Source organism: Mustela putorius, unplaced genomic scaffold, assembly GCF_011764305.1.
Source record: "Mustela putorius furo isolate JIRA1106 unplaced genomic scaffold, ASM1176430v1.1 tig00000228_pilon_pilon_pilon, whole genome shotgun sequence".
In the NCBI taxonomy this organism is placed as follows: Eukaryota; Metazoa; Chordata; class Mammalia; order Carnivora; family Mustelidae; genus Mustela; species Mustela putorius.
Window position 1 is genome coordinate 2,063,310 of NW_025421322.1, and position 25,299 is coordinate 2,088,608.

The 25,299-nt window shown below is 36.9% G+C and overlaps 1 protein-coding gene across 4 annotated transcripts in view; it reads left to right on the plus strand.

Moving 5' to 3' along the window:
• Positions 1-25,299, plus strand: part of CPQ (carboxypeptidase Q) — a 451,562-nt gene that overhangs the window by 87,132 nt on the left and 339,131 nt on the right. For all 4 annotated transcript variants that reach the window (XM_004768524.3, XM_004768527.2, XM_004768528.3 and 1 more), the window contains exon 3: positions 9,025-9,491. In XM_004768524.3, coding sequence (XP_004768581.1) covers positions 9,059-9,491 — 433 coding nt within the window. In that variant the 5' untranslated portion in view covers positions 9,025-9,058. The remainder of the gene's footprint in view (positions 1-9,024; positions 9,492-25,299) is intronic.

Genomic DNA, 25,299 nt, shown 5'->3' on the forward strand with positions numbered 1-25,299 from the left:
ATCCATAACGCTGAACAGTGAACAGTGGGGAAACAGATGTTGCAAGCCAAGGAGTCATTCGATTTGGGTTTAAGATAATTCTGGTGGCAATAAGGAAGATGGGTTGGAAAGGGACCTGCCTCTAAGGCAGGGATATGTGTGAGGAAGTGTTTCAAATGAAGGATAATGAGGTTCAGTGCTAGGGGAGTGATGATAAGGTGGAGAAGAGGGAAATTAGTCAAGAAAGAACTTGAAGGTGGAATTACAGGCAAAACTTGCCAACTGTTCACCTGTTCTCCCTGAGAGACAGAGGCACGAGTCCAATAACACACTGCAGTTTCTAACTTACTGAGTAGGGCAGGCATCAAAGGAAGAGAAGACTTGGAAGGGAAGATTCTGAGTTTGACATTGGATATTGGGAATGTAGGTGCATTTGGGAAATCTATGTAGACTGTAGGCCGGATCCTGGACCTTCCTTATGTTGTCAGTATTAAAATTGTATTTAATTATGGACCCCCAAGAAGTCCCTGAAATTGTATAGCAGTTGGAAATGTATTTACAGGCACAATGAACAGAAAATCCAGCCAACAGTGGCTAAAACCAATGGAATGTATTTTCCTCCCCTCACGGATGAGTTGGGGATGCTGGTATTGGTTCGGCTGCTCAGTGATGCCAGGACCGGCTCTCTTGGACTTGCCCTCAGGGTTACAAAGTAGCAGGCACAGCTCTAGAATTGTGGCCACTTTCTTGTCAGTGGCTTCTGTTTGGATCCCTTTGAGTAGAACTGGGTCCCAGGGTCTCTCTGGCTGGAAGGTTGGCTGCAAGAGTGAGGAAGAGAGTTGCCCAGTTCACTTAAACCACTAGTTCACTGTCCTATTAGATGCAATCCCTCCCTTTTAAAAAAATACTAATTTATGGTACGTGCTTTATTATTCTGAAGAAGCATCACAGATAACCTGCTTATGTATATTTTTGATTAAATCAGTATGCTACCCTAGCTATAATATAGAGGAGGGATTAAAGGAATGTAATTTACGATAAAGTCCTTCACAATGTACATTTGCAGGCATGACTCCACTAAACGGAATGAAGTAGTCAGATGCTTGTGTGGTGAACGTGACAGCAACAAATGTAGATGGCCCAGGGGTGTGGTGGTGGTGTTTCCTAGACCAGAAGCAGTGTAGTCACGGGTGTTTAGCTGATATGATGAACAGATCACAGTAAGGTTCTAAACAAAATACAGCATAGGAAGCTTCCCGAACTTCTTGAAAAAGTCAACTTGCATCAAAACTATACACAAACTGGGACGCCTGGGTGGCTCAGTTGGTTAAGCAGCTGCTTTCGGCTCAGGTCATGATCCCAGCGTCCTGGGATCGAGTCCCACATCGGGCTCCTTGCTCGGCAGGGAGCCTGCTTCTCCCTCTGCCTCTGCCTGCCATTCTGTCTGCCTGTGCTTGCTCTCTCCCCCCACCTCTCTCTGATAAATAAATAAAAATCTAAAAAAAAAAAAACAAAAAACTATACACAAACTATTTTGTAGGTACGATGCAGTTAGGTTTAAGGCTCATGTAATGGGTTTTTCATGTTTATAAAATCTGTGTGAAATGTTAGAGAGTTCTTAGTATACAGGATTGTATCCCACATCACAGTATGTCTACCGTCCCTGGCCCCTGCCAAGTAATTACTAATAGGACCTACACACTCTCATGACAATCAGAAATCTTCCCTCCCCCACCACATATTCAAAAAGAACTCCTAGGTGTAGCGCCATCCATATTAAGAACAACTGTCTCAGACGAATGAGGCCGGACACTTTGCATTTCAAACAAAATTGAAGTTTGGTTAGCAAGAAAAAAAGGGGAATGGCTGTAGAATAGGTAATTAATAGTGCCTGCCAATAGTAGGAACTTCGTCTTGCTTGTTTTTTCAGTCTTCTCTAAATTCTTGCACAGTTCCTGGCGTGTCATAGGTTCTCAGTGAGCTTTTTTGAATGATTGAAAGAATTGGAATATAAGCTATGGAAAACGGAAGCCCAGCACTGCGTGAATTTTGAATTTCATAAAGGAAAGGATGATCTTCCTTAAGATGGTTAAAGGGCTAATCATTATAAATCTAGGCATGTTAGCAGGAGTCAGAAAGTGAGCTTTGATGTGCCACTGTCTGTGCCAGGATTTAGAATTTTTGGTCTTTCTGCTTGCAACACGCTCTGGAATGAAGACTAAGAGTTAAATTTATATCAGTGAGCCCTGTTCAGCAATAGATGGTTTAGGGGAAATATTTAAGTTTTCATGTAGGTAGTATATTCAGTCTTTAGAAGAAAAAAGTGACACAATTAAAAATCAGTGAAAGCCTCAGTCCCTAAATCCTACTCCTTCTGTCTTTTCAGTGTGTTCTCTTTTCATTGTGTCCCTTTCCACTTCACTTAATCTATTCATCCTGGCATTTCTATCATAGCCTGAGACATTTTTAAACAATAATATTATAGGAAAAATATTTAGAAATAGAAGCAAAGGATTTTGTTTTGTTTCCTCAAAATATAAACCTATTATTAGAGAGAAAATAATTCACAGTAGGAGAAAAGTTGGTTTTGCTTCAGTTTGCTTCCAGATTTAAGTAGAAAAGAATGAAAATGACATTATAAAGAATTTTATCTCTTTTTATGAAAAAGATAATCTGTAACTATGGATCATGGAGACAATATATGAAAAGCAAGCCTTTCTCAAATAGTGCTTCCAATTTCCTTTGAATATATAACTTCTGCTGAATTCAAAGGCATGATACAGCATGGGTTTAAAATAGTTGTCTAAGATTTTGAAGGGCATAATATTTAATATTTTTATAGTTTGAATTCAAGTAAAGGAACAATGGCTTCAACCTTTGTATAAAAAATAAAGAATATGTTTAGAAAATGTGCAGTTTAAGTTTAGACATTTCAGATGTCCTGTAATTGTTCAAGAGTGCACAGGATTTTTTTTTTTTTTAATCAGTTAGGTTACGAGTATTTAAGAATTATAAATGGAAAAAAACCTTGAGCATTTTTATAAGTGAATTGCTTGACTAATACACCTTTTGTAAGCAAGAGTTACTTTTCCCTATGTGAAAATTCCAAGGACTAACCAGATAGTAACAAGTAGTGGCTTGTTTGAGGATTTTAAGGAACCTTGCCCTGATGTAGAATCTGGATGAATTCTCTGTGCTGAGGAGACAGGAGGAAGTGATAATGACAAAGAAAAGAGCCAAGATGTCTATGGACAGATGAATGGATAAAGATGTGGTATACACACACACACACACACACACACACACACACACACACGAATATTACTCAGCCATCAGAAAGGATGAATACTTACCATTTACGTCGATGTGGATGGAACTGGAGGGTGTATGCTGAGTGAAATAAGTCAACATAGAAAGACAATTTTCATATGGTTTCACTCGTATGTGGAACAAACAGGGCAGAGGACCATAGAGGAAGGGAGGGAAAACAGATTGGGAAGTTATCAGAGAGGGAGAAAAATCATGGGAGACTCTTAACTATAGGAAACAAATTGAGGGTTGCTGGAGGGGAGGTGTATGGGGCATGGGGTAATTGGGTGGTGGACATTAAGGAGGCCATGTGGTGTGATGAAGACTGGGTGTTGTACTCAGCTGATGAATTGTTGAATGCTACATCTGAAGCTAGTGATATCCTAGAAGTTAACTAATTGAATTTAAATTAGAAGAAAAAAAAAGAAGCGTGCCTTCCTTTTTTCTCCTCCCTTCATGCCCTCCCTTCCTCCCTTCCTCCCTTCCTCGCTTCCTTCCCTTTCCTGGTTGCTTGAGGGGTGGGAAACATTCTTTGTGTCCCCATTGCAGCACCGTAGGGCATTTTGCTCCATATATGTTGGAGCTTTACCAATAGATCTTCTCAGTCAGACCCTATTCCTACTGTATCTTCCACTGCCCACCCCCACCCCCTACCAGCTACTTGCCCTTTTCTCCAGAGCCCATGTTTTGTAAAGCCTCTGTGTCTTTGCTTAGGTTGTTCCTGTGTTGGGTTACCCAACCTTCTTCACGTGCCCTTCAGTACCCTTTAAACCTCAGCTCAAGCATTGGCTTCTTCACCCCCTCCTCCCCTCTGTTCTCCCAGAACCTTGTAACTGCCCTAGTTACAGGGATTTTTACATTCTGTCTTCCTATTTATACTTGGTAGCTCCAGGAGGGTGTGGGTATTCTCTCACAAAACTGTGTCTTCAGTGCTTAGTAGGGGATCAATAAATTTTTGTTAAATGAATGGCGAGATGAATTTACGACCAAAACAGAACACTGTTTATGGTTAATAAAGAGGAAATGTTTGAAATGAGTAGTACTACTTGTCGTTGTTGATCACCATAGAATTCTTTTCTCCATTTGCAGACTACTAAAAAAAAGTACTACTAAAGCTTGTTTAGTTTTATTTCACTGAAATGATGGGATAGGGATATATTTGTATTTCTGAGCCAGGGCAGACTAAAGTCTTCCAGACCAGCAGATCCTCCTAGTGATCCCCTAGGGGACTTTTCTTGGGTCGGTGTGGAGCCAGTGCTTTGTGGTAGATTAAAGTGACTTCCAGTGATTGCATCATTCACGATTTTATCAAATTCTTTCTTTTGTTGGGGAAAATTCTTTCTTTTGTTGTTTATCACTCAGTGTGAAAAATGGTACATTTTGATTTTCCTAGAATTAGCTGTGAGCTACTAGGACTATTCCCTAGTACTAATATGGAAAGATATGGTACGTAAATCTGTGTTTATGTCATCAAAACCCTCCTTGATTTCATACACCAAACTATTTCTACTTTTGGCCTATGTCTTTTCACACTGAGGAGGGCTGGTGTTTTCTGATTCTTTCATGCAGATAAACTGGTGCCTTTGATCATTCTTCTCATTTGAATTGACTCCAAGTCCAGAATGAATTTTTTGGTGTATGGTGACCCTAAATGTGTGAATTAGGAGAATATTTCCTCAAACTGTCCTTGGTTATATTGGCCTTTATTTGGCTTTATTCTATCTCTATATTTTACTATTTTAATTTTTATTATAGATCTCTATTTCTTGCTAGGAGTATATAATTATATATTGGGTTGCATTATTTTTTAAATTACATATTATAAATTGCCTATTATTTACAGTGTTTTTCATAAGTGGAATATTTTCTTCCATTTTTGTTACATCTCCAACTGTTTACCACTGTTAGTAATAATTATTATTTTCTACTATTTATTAATGAAAACATATCTTAGTTGGGCTAATGTGCCTCCTTAAAAACAATAATAATAAAAGATTCTTGCAGTGTGTCATCGGAGAGATATGTAATTATGCATTTTAGCCAAGAATTGCATCAGTAATTTCAGATTATGTTCTAGGGAAAACCAGGTTTAGAATAAACGAATATTTGTTTAGTGTTTACTCATGTCAAGTGTTTCAGGTAATTTCTCACATAGTTCTCTACCTTTGATCTTAGTAAACTTTCTAAAGTACTAATATTACATTCAGAGAGAAATTGATCTATTGAAAAATAAAAAAAAAATCTATCATCTTTTAAGTTAAACTACTTTTAAAAATAAGTATTTATTGCATTTGTGGGATTGAAGATAAACTGTAGTTAAGTTATTAAGAACAACACTCACAGATACTGGCTTATGTTTTAAAGTAATTACATCATTTTTTAGTGTCAAAATTAAATTAACTGACCATGCTAACAGGCATTAAGAATTATTATGAAAATGGCATGTTTTCTATTGATTCAACTTGACATATCTGCAAAAAGATCTAAAAGTGTTAGATGCAGGCCCTTAAACATATCTTCTAACCAGATTGTAGCCTAGGGATGATGTCCCATTGGTCCCTCTGAAAGCGGTCCTTTCTTCTCTGCCTAGGGGGCCATTACTTGAGTCTGTCTTGAGATGTCATGTCTTTTCTATGTAGCTTTTCATGATTTCTTTTGTTCTTTTCTGTGTTCTGGTGCTACTCTATATATGAGACTGTTTGAGTACATATTTTTTGCTATAGTTATTTGCTTCTCAGACTGCATTTGGGTGTCCCTCATTGAATTTCTGTTATTTGTAAATGCATGCAGTTTCCTATAAGAGAACAATTTGTGATCCTCCGGGAAGTCTGCTCTAGTTGGTCCAGTTACCTGTTTGATTGTACTTGCTGGTTTATCTGCTAACTAGAAATCACAGCACAGGTCCTGTTTCTGCAAAACAAGGGTATGGACTGGGAATGCCTAAGCTCTCCTGTACCACAATATTGCCATTATATGATTCTAATCCATCACTAGAAATGTATTGTGAAGTAGTTGACATTTAAGGGATGCTTAAAAGGATTTTTAATGAGAAGTAGATACTTGTGGTTAGTGTTAACTACTTGATGTGTTATTAACTTTTTCTTTTTTTGCACCAACACCACATTGAAAGAATGTACTTTAAAGAATAAATTGCAATCTGGTGAAATATTTTCATGGTTTAATAAAATTTAGCTTTTAAAAACAAGCATCAGTAATGGTGACTATAGAAACCAAGAACCTTGCATATAAATAGTTATAATAAGAACAACATCAGTATATAGTTTTCATAATTTTTCAGAATATTTTAAATATGATAGCAAGTTCTTATTCCTTTAGTTTCTTTGTAAAGGAGGCAAGACAAGCACTCATTCCTTAAATGAAAATGTACTGAAATTCATTCCTTAAATGAAAATGTACTGAGAGTTTACACATGGGTAGAACGATTGAAGATATAGTGATGACTGCTTGACTTCAAAATAGGAGAGTCAAATTCATCAACAAATATATTAGTTGATAATATTGTTAATTATGGTAGAAGCATGGAAAATGGTGCACATAACTCTGGAGAGTTATTTGGTGAGACTCCATAGAAAAGGTGATTTTTAAAGGATTTTCATTAAAGAGTGAGTGGAGATTTGCCAGAAGAAGAGGAGTAGGGTGAGGAGAAGGGTCTTGTAGGAAGAGGGAAGGAAAATATGTAGAAATTCAGTTACGATAGAGCCTGGGTATTGGAAGGACAGTGTCCAGTTCAATGTAGCTAGAGTATTACTGTCTGATATAAAGATAAATAAGTAAGTTTAAAATGTCAAATTTCATATTAAAATATAAAACAGCTAAAATATTTGTTTTTTTCATACATAAGTATGAAGTATTCAGTTATAAAGAGTAAATCAGGTCTGTACTTTACACTTAGAAAACATCTCAATTTGGGCTAACCACAGTATCTAGAAGCTTCCATAAGATATGATATGTGTAATGTTAAAGAGAAAACGAGGAACAGGAGACAGGAGAAAGAGAGAATGAGAAAAATAATGGAAACATTTGTAGGGGGCCTGGGTGGCTCAGTTGGTTAAGATCTGGCTCTTGATTTCAGATCAGCTCATGATCTCAGGGTCCTGAAGTCAGTCCTTGTGCTGGGCTCTGTGCTGAGTGTGGAGCCTGCTTAAGATTGTCTCTCTCCTTCTCCTGGCCTGTGTGCTTTCTCTCCCTTCTCCCTCTCAAAACAAAACAAAACAAAACAAAACAAAATAAAGCAAAACAAAACTTAAAAAAGAGAATGAAAACATTTGTTTGCTCTAGAGGGGGAAATGGAAAGATGAGGTTGTAGTTGTTGAAGCCGTATTTTGAAAGTCCCTGTATACTGGCTGAATTTGGAATTTATCCCATAATATAGTAGCTTATGACTGTGAGTCTCAAATTATCTTGGTAAAAGGCCAGTTTCTAAAATTTCAGATTTGTTGCAGACTGATACTTTTGCAAAATAGAAAAGCAGTGAATTAGAAAAATGAAGTAAAAGAGACATACAAGGAGAAGCACCATTTTTTAATCATTAGATTTGACAAATGTACAATTGTTTAGTCAGTTGTTTATAAAGATGTCTAAATTAATGCTATCCAATAGAACTTTTTGTGGTGATGGAAATGTTATGTCTGTGTTTCCCAATATGGTAGCCACTAGCCACATGTGGCTATTAAGCATTTGAAATGGGGATAGCTAAAATAACCATTTTATTTGGTTTAATTCAATTTAAATTGAAGTAACTACATGAGGCTATTGGCTGCTTTGTTGCACAGCACTGGATGTGTTTACTCTTAACTTCTGTATCTATTACAGAGTAGCGAAATCCAGCTGTGGACTGGCCTTGGTCCCTCAGACCATACTTTAAGTAGTAGCATTGTTTAGAGCATGGACTCCAGAGTGAGAAATCCTTTGTGTGTCTGTGGCAAGTCACTTAATCGCTTGCTACTCCACGATCCTCATTTATAAAACAAAAGTTCGTATTAAGGAGAGGAGAAGTGAGTTGGGGGAAATCAGAGGGGGAGATAAGCCATGAGAGACTGTGAACACTGAGAAACAAACTGAGGGTTTTGGAGGGGAGGATGATGAGGGTTTGGATGAGCCTGGTAGTGGATATCAAGGAGGGCATGTATTGCATGGAGCATTGGGTGTGGTGCATAAACAATGACTCTTGGAACACTGAAAAAAAGTATTAAAAAAAAAAAAAGAAGAAACTATCTCATAGAGTTGTTGTGAGGATTAAATGTGTAGCAGGTGGAATTAGGGAAGGCACCAAGAAAAGATGACACTTGCTGGGGCCATACTGGATTTCAGTAGGCAGAGAAGAAAGAGCCTATCAGGTACAGGGAACTCTAAAATCCATTTGGATCATATTCTGTTAAGAGGGAGGGACAGCAGACAGTATGCATTTAACCCTGTCACTGCCACCACACTGCTAACATTTTTTCTTTCTCTTTCCTAGTTGTCTTATTTTAACCTTTTAGCATACTTTAAACTGGATCACTACGTAATATGTGGTTCTGTGGTTTTAATAAAGACTGCCTATTCAGCCAATCACTGCCTTCTTATGCTTCTTCATTCCTGGGAATTATGGTGCCTGAATTTGATAGTGGAATTTGGGCAGTGGCAGAGAAGGGAAGGGACTCCTGTTTGAAAAGCAGTGCCTGGGGTATGGCTGTGAGATTCTTTCCCCCTAAACCATGTTTCTTTCTTATACAGATTATTTTAGGAAGAAAACCGCCTGGAAGAATCAATGAAGTTCCTTCTTTTCACATTTGTTGGTGTTGTTCACCTTTTCTCCTTGAACTCTGGGAAAGCGATCTATAAGAATGACTTCTCTCGGAGGACTTTTCAAGAAATAAAAGAAGAAATAGCCCGCTATAAAGATGTTGCTAAAGCAATCATCAACCTTGCTGTTTATGGTAAAGCCCAGAACAGATCCTACGAGCGACTGGCACTTCTGGTTGATACTGTTGGACCCCGACCAAGCGGCTCCAAGAGCTTGGAAAAAGCCATCCAAATCATGTACCGGAACCTGCAGGAAGATGGGCTGGAGAATGTCCACTTGGAGCCGGTCAAAATACCCCACTGGGAAAGAGGAGAAGAATCTGCTGTGATGCTGGAGCCAAGGGTTCACAAGATGGCTATTTTGGGTCTTGGCAGCAGCATTGGGACTCCCCCAGAAGGTATCCTTTGTCTTTTCAAGTCAATTTGCTGTGTACATTATAAAACTAGTGTCATGGGACATAGCTGATTACAGTTTGCATGATTCATATTATAATTTGGGTGATAAGAAGGACAACAGAATCATTTCTCATTCTGTTGGCTAAATGAGTTCTCTTATATTCCTTTTTCTTCCTACTTCCTTTCCTCCCTTTCTTTTCTTTTTTTTTCTTTCTTCTATTTTTTTTTTTTTTTTGAAAGGAAGTTTATTGTGTAGGGTCACTTTTTAAATGACGATCTGTAACTATTGATCCATGATATTTACCAGCCCTATCACTTAGTAACTTGTAGCTAGTATGACGCTAGTTTCATTCTATAGAGCATCGAGATAACTGTGTATAGGATAGAAAAACTATAATTTCTTCCAAGCAGCCTCAGTGTACAGAAGTTTTTAGAATTAATGAAATGGGGGAACAGATCGTTACACATGGAATTGATTTGAGTTAATTGTTATAGAAGCAGAGGCCTCAAATTCAAGGAATTATCCAGGGTGAATTTCTACTTTTACTTATCAGCACCCTAGTTCAGCTTCATCAGACAACATAAATGATTAGATCAGGGATATAAAACTAGTCACTAGTGAGCTGCCAATCAGTCTTGAACTATTCATGGACTGTTTTCCTACAGGCTTTTCATGTATTCATGGACTATTTTCCTATGGCAGAGGAACTATTTTATAGAAGCTAGTTGACATTCTCTAAAAAGTTTATAAAAAGTTTTGACCTTCTCTAATGCCAAAAGAAAGACCCAATATAGAAATAGATGGTCAGTTTTAAAAAAAAAAAAAACAAAACATCTTTTTTGAGGTATAATTCACATAATATTGACTCATTTAAAATCTACAATTCAGTGTTTTTTAGTATATTCACAGAATTGTGCTACTACAGCTACTGTCTAAGTAGAACATTTTCATCACCCTAAAAAGAAACTTCATACTCATTAGCAGTTACTTTGCATCCCTCCCTTACCTCCCTCCTAAGCTGAAGGCAACCACTAATTTTCTTTCTATCTTTATGAATTGCCTATTATAAATATTTCACATGAACAGAATAATATATCGTGTTCTTTTGTGACTGGCTTTTTTCATGTAGTGCAGTGTTTTCTAGGTTTATCCACGTTGTAGCGTCAATTAGTACTTAATTCTTCTTTATTGTTGAGTGATATTCCATTTTATGAATATACCACATTTTATCCATTCGTCAGTTGATAGACACTTGTTTTTTCTTATCTTTTGGACATTATGAATAATGCTGCTAAAAACTTTCATGCATAAGTTTTTGTAGGATATACATTTTTATTTCTCTTGGATATATACCTATGAGCGGAGTTGCTGGGTCATATAGTAACTCTACAATTAACTTTTTGAGGAACGGTCATACTCTTTTCCAAAGTGACTCTACCAATTTATGTTTCCATGAATGTATTCCAGTTTTTACACATACTTCTCAGTGCTTGTTATTGTCTGTCCTTTTGGTTATGGCTACCCTACTGGGTGTGAAAGGTTATCTCACTGTGGTTATGATTTCCATTTCCTTAATGATTAATGATGTTGATCATCTTCCCATGTTCTTATTGGCCAGTTGTGTATCTCCTTAGGAGAAATATTTAAGTCCTTTGCCCAATTCTTAATTATGCTGTTATTATTGAGTTGTAAAAAGTCATTGTGTATTCTGGGTACAGGTCACTTATTAGATGTGTGATTTATTAATGTAATGGTAATTGATGGTAATATTGCCGCAGAAAAGTTTTTACTTTTGAGGGGCATCTGGGTGGCTCAGTGGGTTAAAGCCTCTGCCTTTGGCTCAGGTCATGATCTCAGGATCCTGGAATTGAGCCCCGCATCGGGCTTTCTGCTCAGCAGAGAGCCTGCTTCCTTCTCTGTCTGTCAAGTAAATTAATAAAATCTTTTAAAAGAAAAGTTTTTACTTTTGATTTAGCACAACTTACCTAAATTTTTTTGATGTTGCTGGTGCTTTTTATGTTATAGTTAAGAAACCTTTGCCTAAACCAAGGTCACAAAGATTTATTCCTATATTTTCTTCCACGAGTTTTATAATTTTAGCTCTTACAGTTATATCTGTGAATTAATTTTTATATGTGGTCAGGTAATAGTCCAATCTTCATCCCTTTGCAGGTGGTCATTCAGTTGTCTCAGTGTCATCTATTGAAAAGGCAATCCTTTCTTCATTGAATTGGATGTATTACATTAATTGACTTTCAGACATTAAACCAACTTTGCATTCCTGGGTTAAATTCCACTTGGTTAGAACGTATAATCTTTTTTATATATTACTGAATTCATTTTGCCAGTATTATGTTGAGTAGTTTTACATCTATACTCGTAAGGGATAATGGTCTGTAGTTTTATTTTGTGTGTGTGTGATATCTTCATCTGGTTTGGTATCAGGGTTAATTCTGTACTCAAATAATTGGTTGGAAAGTACTACCTAGTCTTCTATTCTTTGGAAGAATTTGTGAGGGATTGGTATTAATTCTTTAAGTTTTTGGTAGAATTCAAAAGCCATCTGGTCCTGGGATTTTCTTTGTGGGAAGATTGTTAATTATTAATTTAATATCTTTCCTTGTTAAAAATCCATTCATATTATCTATTCTCAAGTCAGTTTTAGTAGTTTTTGTCGAAGAATTTATTTATTTTGCCCAAGTTGTATAGTTTGTTGGCATATGGCTATTTATGTATTTCCTCATAAGTATTTTAAATTTTGTGAGGATAAGGATCCAAATTACTCTTTGTTGTCATTTGCTTTCAGCCTGAAGAATTCCCTTCAGTCTTCCCTCCCCCCAAAGCAAGTCTGTTAACAGAAAATTCTCCAACCTTTTATCCATTCTTATTTATGTATTTAATTTTCATTTTAGAAGCATAGTTCTACTGGATGTAAGGTTCTTGGTTAACAGTTTTTTACTTTCAGCACTTTGAATTTTTCATCCATTATCCTTTGGTCTTTGCTATTTCTGATGAGAAGTCACTTCTTAATATTATTGGGATTCCTTGTATGTGAGTCATTTTGCTTTTACTGATTTTATTTGTGGTTTTCATCGTTTGATTATGATGTATCTAGGTGTCAATCTCCTTGCTTTTTTCTTGCTTGGAGGTTGTTGAGCTTCATGGATATGTCAGTACTTCTTATCAATTTGGAAAGTTTTCAGCTATTATTTCTGTGAAGATCTTTCTACCCATTTTTGCTCGTCTGGTCCTTCCACTGTGAGTATGTGGGTACAGTTAATGGTGTCCCATATTATTCTGAGGTTCTGCTCATTTTTCTTCCCCCCTTTTTTCCTCTATATTCTTTAGGTTATGTAACCTGTATCAATCTAGTATCAAGTTCACTGATTAATTATTTTGCTAGTTTTAATACACGGTTGAAACCTTTACTGAATTTTTCTTTTCAGTTATTATAATTTTCAGCTCCAGAATTTTTCCTGTAATTTTTATCTTTATTGATATTCTTTTTTATTATATTATGTTATATAGTGTTGCAAGATTCATTGTTTATGTATAGCACCCAGTGCTATTGGTATTCTTTATTTGCTAAGACATTGTCATCATTCTTTTCTTTAATTCTTTAAGTACGCTTTCCTTTAGTTCCTTGGACATATTTATAAAAGCTGCTTTGAAGTTTTTTTCTCATATATCCTACAACTGGGCCGCCTCAAAGGCAGTTTCTATGGCCTGCTTTTTATCCTATGTATCAGTCACACATTACTATTTCTTTTCATGTCTCATTACATTTTTTTGTTGTTGTTAAAAACTGAACATTTAAAATAATATATTCTAGCAGCTCTCAGTACTGATTCTCCCTTTCTCTCTCTTGCCTACTGAAGATTGGTGGTGTTTTTGTTGTTTGCCCTTTATTTGTTTAATGATTTGGTTGCACTAACTCTGTGAAGTCTTTTTCTCTCACAGTGTACAGATTCTGATGTCCCTGTTTAGAGTGCTTTTTCCCCCTCCTTTTTAAACTTTTAGTCTGGCTCATGAGGAGTCAGCCTTGGATCCCCATAAACCAATTATTGGTCAAAGGTTGTGCACAGATGTCATTAGTCAGTTATATTTTCCCCCTTTACTGTTGGATGTACATGTGACTTGGGGGCTGTTATTAAAACTTAAGGAGTTTATGTTTTTGCCTCAAGTTCAGCTACAGCCTAATAGCTTGGAGGTTCTCTCTACCATCAGCCTTGAGAGGATACAGACTTGGGCATGCACATACTTTTCCAAGTTTCTAGGATCCAGGTGATTTTATTATTATCTTACTTAACAATATTTTCCTCTGTATCAGAATAGTGTATTTTTCAGATTGTGTTTGGTCAGAGTGTGCGTAAGCCTTTTATGCCAGTGAAACCTCTGCCTTTTGTTGATGGATCGGCCTGCAGCTTGGAAAAGTTTTTCAGTCTGCCCCATGTCCTGTTTTGATTATTCATGAATATGAACATAGGCATAGCTTTTCCAATCACCAGAGTTTACTGTCATCCCAAGAGGGCTTTTCTTGGTTGTTTCTTTTCTTGTTTCTTTCTGTTAAATTTTGGATTGCTTGGTACTTAGCAGTATCATGAAGCTTCTGGCACTCTTTTAAATGTTTTCTACCAAGCTCTCCATTGTTTTCAACAATATCCTTATGCATGGAATTATCTATGTTCTGCTCCAAATACAGTCACTATCCTGGGTAAGAACTGCAAAACTCCTTTTTTTCTTTGCTTTCCTCTTTGCTAGGAGATCCTCACTGCTTCCCAGGAACTAGGCACAGTGATAATGGCCTTTTTCTCCCAGAGTGATATCCTTAACAGGTGCTGGAAGAGGAGGGTGGTAGCTCCTGATCTTCTCTGTTTGCCTCTCCCAGTGTGGGACCTCTGCTTATAAGTAAGCTGAGACAGAGATGATCAGGATCCAGGTATTATTGGTGCCTATACTTAGGGTAGGATTTTTACCATATGTTGGGTAGAGGAATAGGCCTCAGCCCTTTTGGAGTGGAGTGTCCATAATAGTGTTTTTGTAACATGGAGCTGGCAATGGGAGAAGGAAGCAGGTCGTGCATGGCCCAAATGCTGTAGACTCTCATTGTTCTCAGATTTAGTAGTTTTTCTTGAGTGAATGTTCATCCATTTGCTTTAGACCCTTAAGACAATTTTGAGAGACTTTAAGTGATTTTTTTAAAAAATAGTTTTTCTCAGTTAAATGTTTTATAGAAGACAGACCTGCCAAATTTCTTTCTCCATCATTCTGGAAGTACCACCAGGAGAGTCTGTTTTGCTTTCTCGGAGGTCACATGAATAGGTTACCTCTGAGGTATTAGGGGAGCCCCTCGGCTTGAGTTCTATAGTGTTGACCAGGAGTTTTGTTTAGTTGCCTCTGTATGCAGTAATCTGTGTTAGCTACCAGATTATGTATAACTTCTTTTTCCTTTTTCTGTCTTTCCAACTATCTTGAAAGGCTTATCCTTTTTTTTTTTTTTTTTTTTTTTTTTTTCCTCTACAGATAAGAAACCCAGGCTCCAAGAGGTAAGGTAGTTTGCCTACAGTCATACAACTAGTGAGAGGCCACCTGTCAAACTCCAAAGTCTATGCTTGTAGTTATTAGACTATATTGCCTACATATAGATATTTTAATGTTATTTTCATTTTTATAAGGTTTCCCTTTTTAGCCATCTGACTGAAACAGATCTGTCTCAAAAGCTGCTGATACCCATACTATGACAGCAGAATATATTGGTGTCTGTACCTTCTTTTTGGACATGTTTTCTCATTCCTGTTTCTTTCTTATCCTCATTTCTCATTCTGTGGCTGGGCTTGATCTACCTTGGCTATCTGCCTGGTATTTAAAACTAAGCCAAATTACTGATTGCTCCTGGGGCCTTCAAAACCCAGGGGAAGTGAGTTTTCCTCACTAGAATCTATTGTAGTGTTCCAAGACTCACTTTCACCTCACTCCTTATTCCATGGGGCTCAAAGTAGATAAACAGTTGTCTGGCAACTGGACTATTTTCAGCTCTGAGGACACTGGAGAGTTAGGCTGAACCAGGTATGGAAAAATTCCCACAGGAGACAGTGTGTAGTCAACACAGAGGGACCTCCAGATGCAGGTAATGGGTGCAGAGCTCGTCTCTTAGGAAACCCATGTTGTGTCCTTGGTTTAGCTGCCTACTAGTTGTATGACCTAGGTCCAGTCTTTTAATGTGTATGGACCCTAATTTTGTCACGTGTATAATGAGAGATGTTTGACATTTGAACCTGTAAGGTCTCTTCCAGATTGAAAAGGTTGTGATTTTTATGAGAATCCACAAGGGATCAGTGAAGCTGAAGTTCAGGAGAGCAGGGCTTCTCTCATGCATATGCTGTGAAGCAGATTCCTTATATAACCAGAGGTGAATTTTTTAACCATCTGATTCCAGAGTTGAATATTACAGTGTGTGTTAGTTTATTTGTGTGTGTGGGTTAGAGCTCTGTGAGTTATCTATGGAGAATTGGAAGAAGACAGATATAAGTTGGCCAAGTAAGATGAAGATACTGAGCAAAACTTAGAGGTAAGACAGGACAAAAAGTATAATTTCAAATCAATCCCAACATAACATAAAAGACAAGATTTAAATGTTTAAATGGACTGAGTGAAAGAATGAAAACCAGCAGCCAAATCCAAGAAAGGCTGATATTTGGGCAAGAACAGGAGCTTGGGCAAAATATTGTTAACCCTTCCTCAGTAGACACAACTCAGTAGGTCTCATTAAATAGTCTCTGAACCTCAAACAGCCGATTATTGAGTACTTATTAGTCCTCTGTGGAAACTGGCATCTCTATAGAGGTACTGGGCTTTCCCCAGATTTTATATGTTGCAAATTGTATTGGGAGCTCCTGAAAAACTGGACTGAATCTTAATCCATTTTTCTATTCTCAGCATCTAGCACCATACTTAGTGCATATTAGTTATTCATTCAGTGTTTAAGGAACAGTGAATTGTTTTAGGTAGGTCTTTCCTTAGAATATTAGTCGCCTGTAATAATTAAAAAAAATAGTGGTTCCTTCTACTTATTGATGATATTGTTGACCCATCATAATTTGCTTAGATTTTTCTGATTATATAATCAATACTAGCTTATTATAAAAAACATGTACATAAATATAAAAGTAATAAAAATCATTGTGATCTTTTCTCCTAGAATCATTGCTAACATTATAATTTTTCACTCTAATTTTTCCATATCATATATATTTTTATTTATTTTTTTAAGATTTATTTATTTATGTTAAAGAGAGTGTGTGTGTGCACATGTGAGCAGGGGAAGGGCAGAGGGAGAGGAAGAGAATCTTAAGCAGACTCCCTGCTGAGCACAGAACTGACACAGGCTCTATCTCATGACCCTGAGATAGTGACCTGAGCCAAAACCCAGAGTCAGGTGCTTAACTGACTGAGCCACCCAAGCACCCCATATTTTTGTTTTATAAATTTGAGATGAAACTGTATATATTTTTGTTTTTTTATGCCATATATCATGGACATTTGCCACATACTAATAAATATCCTTTGAAATAAATTTTAACGATTACAAAATACAAATATACAATAAATAACATAACCAAAACCCTCTTGTTGGAATCCTGGTTACTTCTTTTTCTTTTTTTTTCTACTGTTTCAAATAACATAGCTATACAAATCCTTTAATACAGAAGTAAAGAATAGATTTTTATTTAAAAAAAAATTTTTTTTTAAAGATCTTATTTATTTATTTGACAGAGAGAACACAAGCCAGGGGAAGGAGCAGAGGCAGAAGCAGACTCCCCACAGAGTGGAGAGCCCAATGCGGAACTCGATCCCAGGACCCTGGGATCATGACCTGAGCTGAAGGCAGATGCTTAATGACTGAGCTACCCAAGTACCCCAAGAATAGATTTTGAAAGAAGAGATTTTTTATGTTTTTGATGAATACCAGAATGATTGGGATAGTCTAGGGAGTCTTAAGAGGGTGGCAAAAAATAACTTTGAAACTGCTCCTATAGATATAAAAATGGAAATAAAATTCCTTGAAACTATTTTTTCTGTCCAAATATTATTATGTAAAAATGTTAACATAATAGAATTTATATAACATTATAATATAAATTTATAATACAATGTAAATAGCATATTTAATTATTCAGAATTTTAATATAAATACTGAAAAATTTAGGCTCTTGATATATTTGTTAAGTTGTTTTCCAGAAAATTATACACATTTACTGTCCTGTCAGCAGCATATCTCAACATCCTTAAAATCCCTGTGCCTTCATATTCATTAGGTTTTTTTTTCTAATCTTTGCCATTTTGATTGCTTAAAATGATATTTCACTATTATTTTATTTTGTATTTCTTTGCTTATTGGCAAAACTATTATTTTCATTTATTTATTGGTTGCTTATATTTTTCTTCTTTATACATTATCTGTGACTATCCCTTGCCTACTTTTCTATTGGTACTTTTTTTTTTTTAAAGACTTTATTTGTTTGACAGATCACAAGTAGGCAGAGAGGAGGAAGCAGGCTCCCTGCTGAGCAGAGAACCCGATATGGGGCTCCATCCCAGGACCCTGAGATCATGACCTGAGCTGAAGGCAGAGGCTTTAACCCACTGAGCCACTCAGGCGCCCCTCTATTGGTACTTTAAGGATATTCTGATTGATGTATATGAACTCATTGCTTACCGCAGATTTAAATTCTCTGTGGTCACCTGTTTCAAAGTGAAACATTTATGTCACTCATTTATGCTCCCTCTGCCCTATCAAAGTGCTCTAAGAAACTGAGCTCTTTAGCTCAGTTTACGCAGACTTTAGAACATCAACCTCATGGTTTGCATACTGGTAGATGACCTACTCTTGAAATGGCACTTAAAAACTTAAGAATCCAGTCAACCTGGACTTAGATTTTGGGCTGAGTGTGCTGATTGGAGCTTCTGCTGGAGGGCCATGTCAAAATTGTGTACCTCATGACTTTTCTTCATGGAGATGATTTAGGAGTGGGAGGAAGAGAGATAGAGATAACACTAGGGTGGGCTTAATGTATAGCCCACATATATATATATATATATATAATGTATATATAATGTGTACTTGACTAGCAGTTAATGTTTAGTTGTAGAACTGTTCTAACTGGGTTTAAATTTAAAGTACATATGGGTGTGTTATAGGATTTTAAACTGTTTTCAGAATTATTGGGAAAGCTCATAATGCAGATTTGCTCATAATTTGAGCTTTTCAGGAATGAATTTGAGAACCACTCTATAGAACCAGGCTACCAAGACTGCTATTGCTTTTCCTAGATTAAGCGATGGCTTTTATCAGGAAGTTGCAGCAGGGAAATCCAGACATTACCACAACTGTGTTTGCCTCTGAAATAATAGAAGCAGTAGAAAGAAGCCTTCACCTCATTCTGCCTTCCAGATCTTGTTCAAGTACATACAATTGGTGATACTTAAATTACTTCTAGAACCCTAACTGTAGGGAGAAATTTAGTTTTTAGATTTTTAGTCATTATATACAGCAAAGCACATTTAAAGGAAGTTGAGGAATGCCTGGGTGGCTCAGTCAACGGTTAAGTGTCTGCCTTTGGCTCAAGTCATGATCCCAGAGTTCTGGGACGGAGTCCTGCATCGGGCTCCTTGCTCCATGGGGAGCCTGCTTCTCCCTCTGGCTGCCATTCCCCCTGCTTGTGGTGTCTTTCTCTCTCTCTCTCTTTGAAAAATAAGTACTCTCTCTCTCTCTCTCTGACAAATAAATAAATAAAGTATTTTTTAAAAATTTTAAAAAGGAATCAAATAAATAAATAAAGGAAGGAAGGAAGGAAGGAAGGAAGGAAGAAGGGAGTAAGGAAGTTGGAATGGATGTTGAATGTTAGTTGTCCATACCTAACACAATGCTCATTTCATTATGCCTCTTTGATAACAATATGATATGAAGGGGTTTTTGCATAAATAAATAAGGAAAAATGGCCATTGATCATATAGTCCACATAATGCCACCAATATCAGTTTGGTCCTCTGTAGCAGATGAATTATAGTGGCTTTGAAAGGACTAAAAAGACCATAAGGACAATAATCATGAAATGAAATAGGGGCATATCTCCCTGTGTATGCTGATGGACTGAAGAGAAATGTTCTAGGCTGGTTGTCAAGTTTGCTATATAAATTCAAATGGGTTCTCTCCTTCATCTTTTCTACTGTTGCCTTTTGGATGCCTCTCTTTAAGAAATATGATCCAGTCCCATGACTTTAGGTACCACCTCTCTATCTATGACTTTTAATTATACATATATGTGCCTGACTTATGTCTGCAGTTCCAAGAACTACTGGATGTTTCACAAGTCCCACAAATTCATCATCCTATCTCCCCTTTGTTTCTCATATTCATTAATGGCATTATCATACACCCAGGGACCCAGACTTGGAGCCTCAAATCTAATGTCTGAGGTGGTATCTTGCTTTCATGTTTTTGTTCTCTGCCTGGAATGCCTATATTTAAGGATTCGGCTCAAATGCCTCTTCTGTGGAGACTTTTTCTATGCTTGCTCATTCCCAAACAAGTATTGACCTCTTCCTGTCTTCTGCTTTTCCTATACCCTATATATGCTTATATCATAAGCATTTCTGTCCTAGAGAATAAGCCTCTTAAAGTCAGAGATCCCAGTTTCATTGGTTCTCATCTGGGGGCAGTTTTGCACCCCAGGGGAAATTTGGCCTGTCTGGACACATTTTTGATAGTTGTGACTGATACAGGATACCACTTATCTTCAGTGGGTAGAGCCCAGGACTACTGCTAAACATCCCATAATGTACAGAACAGGCCTCTTTCTCCCCACTTAACAAATAGTTATCCATTCCAAAGTGCCAGTAGTGTTGAAGTTGAGAAACTTTGCCCTTCTCCTTAGCATGATGTCTCATGCACAGAAAAGCTTCAAGAACTTTTAGTTGAATGAATTATATCTTTCCATTTATCTTGCTTCAACATTTAGTTGGTCTTAAGTGTCACACATGACTCTTTTTTTCCATCCTTACTGTAGCGTCAGAGTTCAGGACCTAACATCTCCTGACTAGTGTTATAATCATCTCCTAATTGATCCTCCTGACCCCAGGCTTGTTTTGATCAATTTCAATAGCATTGCTTTAATTGTCTTTGTAAAATATGGATCTCATTATGCCACTTCCTTGCTTAAAATCTTTTCATTGTTCAGGGTATATTTCAAATTCCTAGAACCTTTTAAAAAGTGACTCCAGGCTGTGTTTCTAGGCTTATGTCTACTCCCTCCCTAGCCACAAACCTTATGCTTCAGCCACATGGGCCTAACTGCTCTTGCCTTAGCATATTCATATCCAATTTGCCTTAAAATCTGCTTCCTGGACCTCTGGCTAGCCTAACGTTACTCTAACACTAATCCTAACTCAACCCAACCCAACCCTTCTTTGCTTGGAGGATTCCTATTCATTTTTGAAGACTCGTTTAACATGGATCTTTCTTTAAGTCTTTCTTGAATCCAAACCTAGTAAACTTAATTGTTCTTTCATCTCTATTCTCTTAGCACTTTACCTATAGTATGCAATGATCACAATTTATTGAAGTCGATTGTTTACATGGTCCTCTCTGCTGAGAAACTGTGACCTCCTCCATGGTAAAAGCTTCATCTTTTTTTGGTATCTCCTTTAGCACTAAGCTCAGAGCCTGATATGTAATAGATGCATATTAAATACCCATTGGTCTGATTAATAGATTGTGAGAAATATCCCACATTTAAAAATGATATTAAAAAATTATTCATACTCAAAACGAGTTTCCCTTAGTCCTGTGTGATTTCCTTATGTCCTTTATGTCCTGTCCTATCCAAATAGCAATACGTTTTGATGTCCATCTAAAGCAAAGGCACATAGCAAAGAGAATGGTAAATGAACATCAATCAGATCATCATTAGGTTGTTTGCCACAGTCTTTTTTTTCTGAAAATTTAAGCAGCATGGACTAGAAAGTTTAGAAAGATGTAGTTAAAGTATATTCCAAAATCTTATTGTATTCCTCTTATAGGAACTTAAAATAGCCTTACTGCATACTCTTAGCACATCTACCAAAGGAAGAAATTCCATGGCCAGTAACTTTGATCCATTTCTTAGTGAGGTGCTAGCTAATTTGTGCACAAGGCCCCATCATCAGATAATTCGTTATTTGTGCCTGTCCTCTTTTCCTCCTTTGGTCTCATTGGGGAAATATCACTTCTAGTTCCCCGCCCCCCTTCAGGGCTTAATCGTTGTCTGATATCTAATCATAGTGTGAGCAAAAGTGTTCTAGAGAGCCTGTATTCACAGGTGATTCTTGAAATTTGTAGATGTGGAATCAGTGAAGGATCCAATTCCAAAGTGTCAGAGGTTACAGATTTTCTCTCTGCATCAAGACAGTAGTAGGAATGGGGAAGAAGGGGCAAAGGGACTTACATTTATTGAATGCCTTTATACACTAGTCATTGTGCAGATTCGTTTACTTACATTGTCTTTTGGGCTAGTTATTGTTCACATGTTCAAAATGACAGGCTCTGGGAAGTTTAGCACTTTGTTTAAGGTGACATGGTACTATGAGACAGAGCCTTGCCCCAGGTCATGCCTTCCCAAGAGACTTTCCTCTTCACCTTTTATAATAATGGTGGATATTTCTGCCCACATCTCCCATGTACTTCTATTTACCTCTTGGCTATTACCTTAAGAAGGGGACTTACTATCTATCTCCTGTGTGCCTTCACACTCTCACACAAACACAACTCAGGAATCACAAACCATAAAACAAAAACATGACTGAATTTGATTGCATCAGAATTAAGAATTTCTACAATGAAGGATACCATGATGAAAGCTGTTAGATGACAAAATGGGAGAAGATCTTAACATTGTGTAAAACTGTTATGAGATTAATATGTACAATATGAACTATAGGAACTCAACAATAAAAAGGCAGTTACCCTAGTAGAAAAATGGGCAAAGGTTCTAAATAAACAATTTAAAGAAGAGGAATCCTAAAAGCTAACATGTGTATAGAGAGAGCTTAACTCATTAGTAATCAGAACAATGCAAATTTTTAAAATAATGAAATAATTTTACAGCAGAGATGTAAAATTTGTTGGGATTGTGAGGGCAAAGGAATTCTCATGCATTGATTGGTGGGCATGGAGCATGGTGCCACCATTTTTTGAGAACATACTGGTCATATTTAGCCAATTTAAATATATTTTTGTACTCAGTGACCCAGTAATTCACTTCCTTGGTCTGTTTCCCAAAGTTATTGTCAGTGAGTTACAGAAGGCTAATTATGATAGCCTTGTTTGTGGGGATAGGGTCCATCTGGAGGTCCCTTGCTAGGAGAGTAGATGTATAAGATGTGGTGGATGCCTCCCAGGGAATGTTTTACAGAAGTCAGAATCAACAGACTAATGTATGAATAGCAGCATGGATGGATCTTATATACAGAAAGCTGAGTAAAAATAACAAAAAATAGAATGAAATACACAGTACATTTGCATACATATAAATACAATTTTGTATGCCCAGAGAATAATATTTTACATCTTATAAGACATACAAAAAAAAACATCTTAGAATTGTTGTCCATGTAGGACATGGGGCAGAAATGGGAATGAGGAAGGGGGTTAAAAGAAAATAAATAAGTTTTGGGGGCACCTGGGCAGCTCAGTGGGTTAAAGCCTCTGTCTTTGGCTCAGGTCATGATCCCAGAGTCCTGGAATCGCGCCCTGTATCGGGCTCTCTGCTCAGCGGGGAGCCTGCTTCCTCCTCTCTCTCTCTGCCTGCCTCTCTGCTCACTTGTGATCTCTCTCTGTCAAATAAATAAATAAAATCTTAAAAAAAAAAAGAAAAAATTTTGAAAACAAGCATATAAAAGAGATTTGCCTTGAGGAAGCCAATGAGGATGGTATACTCTGAATTAAGGAGTGTAATTAACCCATCACTCTGCATTTGATTTTAAAAACAAAAATCCACTTGCTGCTTGAGGCATAAAGTTAAGGTAGGTGTTTGGGTAAATTGTCATTTTCTCCAAGAGAAGAGAAAGCTGCTTCTCTTTTACTTTTTAAACATTATCTGGTTCCTTCTTCCCCCATAATCTTAGGATGTTCACTCAGAGTTATGCTTATACAATGTGAAATCTTGACTTTTTATTTAGTGTTTTTATTTTTCTTGTAATATTTATCTTTGTCGTTGTTGTCTTCTTAGTTTCAAAGCTTCTGGAAGCAGGGCTGATGTCTCTTTTCATTTTTTTGTAGAGCTTTTAGTACCGTTGGACGTTTAGATCACATTAGTGATGTTCCCAACGTTCAATGTTATGAAAAATTTTCCATGAAGAGGTTTTCTTTTGAGATTCTGAAAATATGGATGATACGCTCTGTAGACTTTCCTGCTGAAATGAAGTGCATTGATAGGACCCAGGTATCCTTTCCTTTCTATTAGACATCCTTATCCAGCTCACATTTCATCCTTTCCTTTTCAATTTTTAAGCAAATCTGATTCCTTTTCCTAGCAGAAAATATCAGTGGTTAATAACTGTAGGTTTTTGATAACTGATGTTGTGGGTGAATTTAAGAAATGTGTTCAGTAATCAGGAGGTTATAATTAGCATTGAACTGAATCATGTGGAACTAGGAAACTGAGGTATTTGTTCTTCATATTTGGGATTCTCTATGTCTCTCCTTTTACTCTTTCTCTTTCTCTGCTATTTACTCTGCTTGTCTCTATCCCTTTTTCTGTGCTTCTTTCTACTAACCATCTCTGCCTTTCTTTCTGTTTCCTTCTTTATCTCACTCTCTTCTTCCTGTCTCTTTTTTTGGTTTGGACTCTCTCTCTCTCTTTTTTTTTAAGATTTTATTTATTTGTTTGACAGACAGAGATCACAAGTAGGCAGAGAGGGAAGCAGAGAGAGAGGGAGAAGCAAGCTCCCCACCGAGCAGAGAGCCTGATGCGGGCTTGATCCCAGGACCCTGAGATCATGACCTGAGCCGAAGTCAGAGGCTTATTATTATTATTATTATTAATCTTACCCACTGAGCCACCCAGGCACCCCTCTTTTTTTGGTCTCTTTTTGTTTTCTGCTTCCTAGTTTCTGGTTCATAGCCTCACCAACAGGGTAGTCTAGAGCCTGATATATTTGCAGCTAGGTCAGATTATTGCTCTAGATTTAATTGGAGCTTCTATCTTTTTCTTAGTCTATAAAAGTGCTCTTTGACTGTCCCATTGTATTCTTAAGAATTACAGTCCCTGAAACAAACTGGTGAATACATATTTTATACTCAGAGCAGTAAAGAAACATTTTGTGATGAATTTCACAATGAAAATTGTTTCCTAAGAATCAGTGCCATTTTGATGGCTACTGGGAAAATGTATCAATGATAACAATTGACAGAAGGTACTTTTATTTCTCCAGGGGAGCTCAAAGGCCAAAGTCTTATGGAGCTCCTTACATTCTTGATTTCCTTTGTATTGAAAAATTGCATGGGAAATTTCCAGAAAGTTTCAGAGCTTTATATCATTAAATTGAAACATTTTTCTGAGGAAAACATTAAGAAAATTTGTCTTCCTTAGAAATAGATGGCTTAGACGTTTTGGATCAACTACTGGTAAATAATGCATTAAGGCCCATGGCCTGATTGACAAAGTGGGTGATCAGTAAACCACTGGGACCGGATGACATCCACCCTGTATTTTTTAAGGAAATTAAGGATGAAATTGTCAAAATTGGTTAAATTGTATTTAACCCTTTTTAGT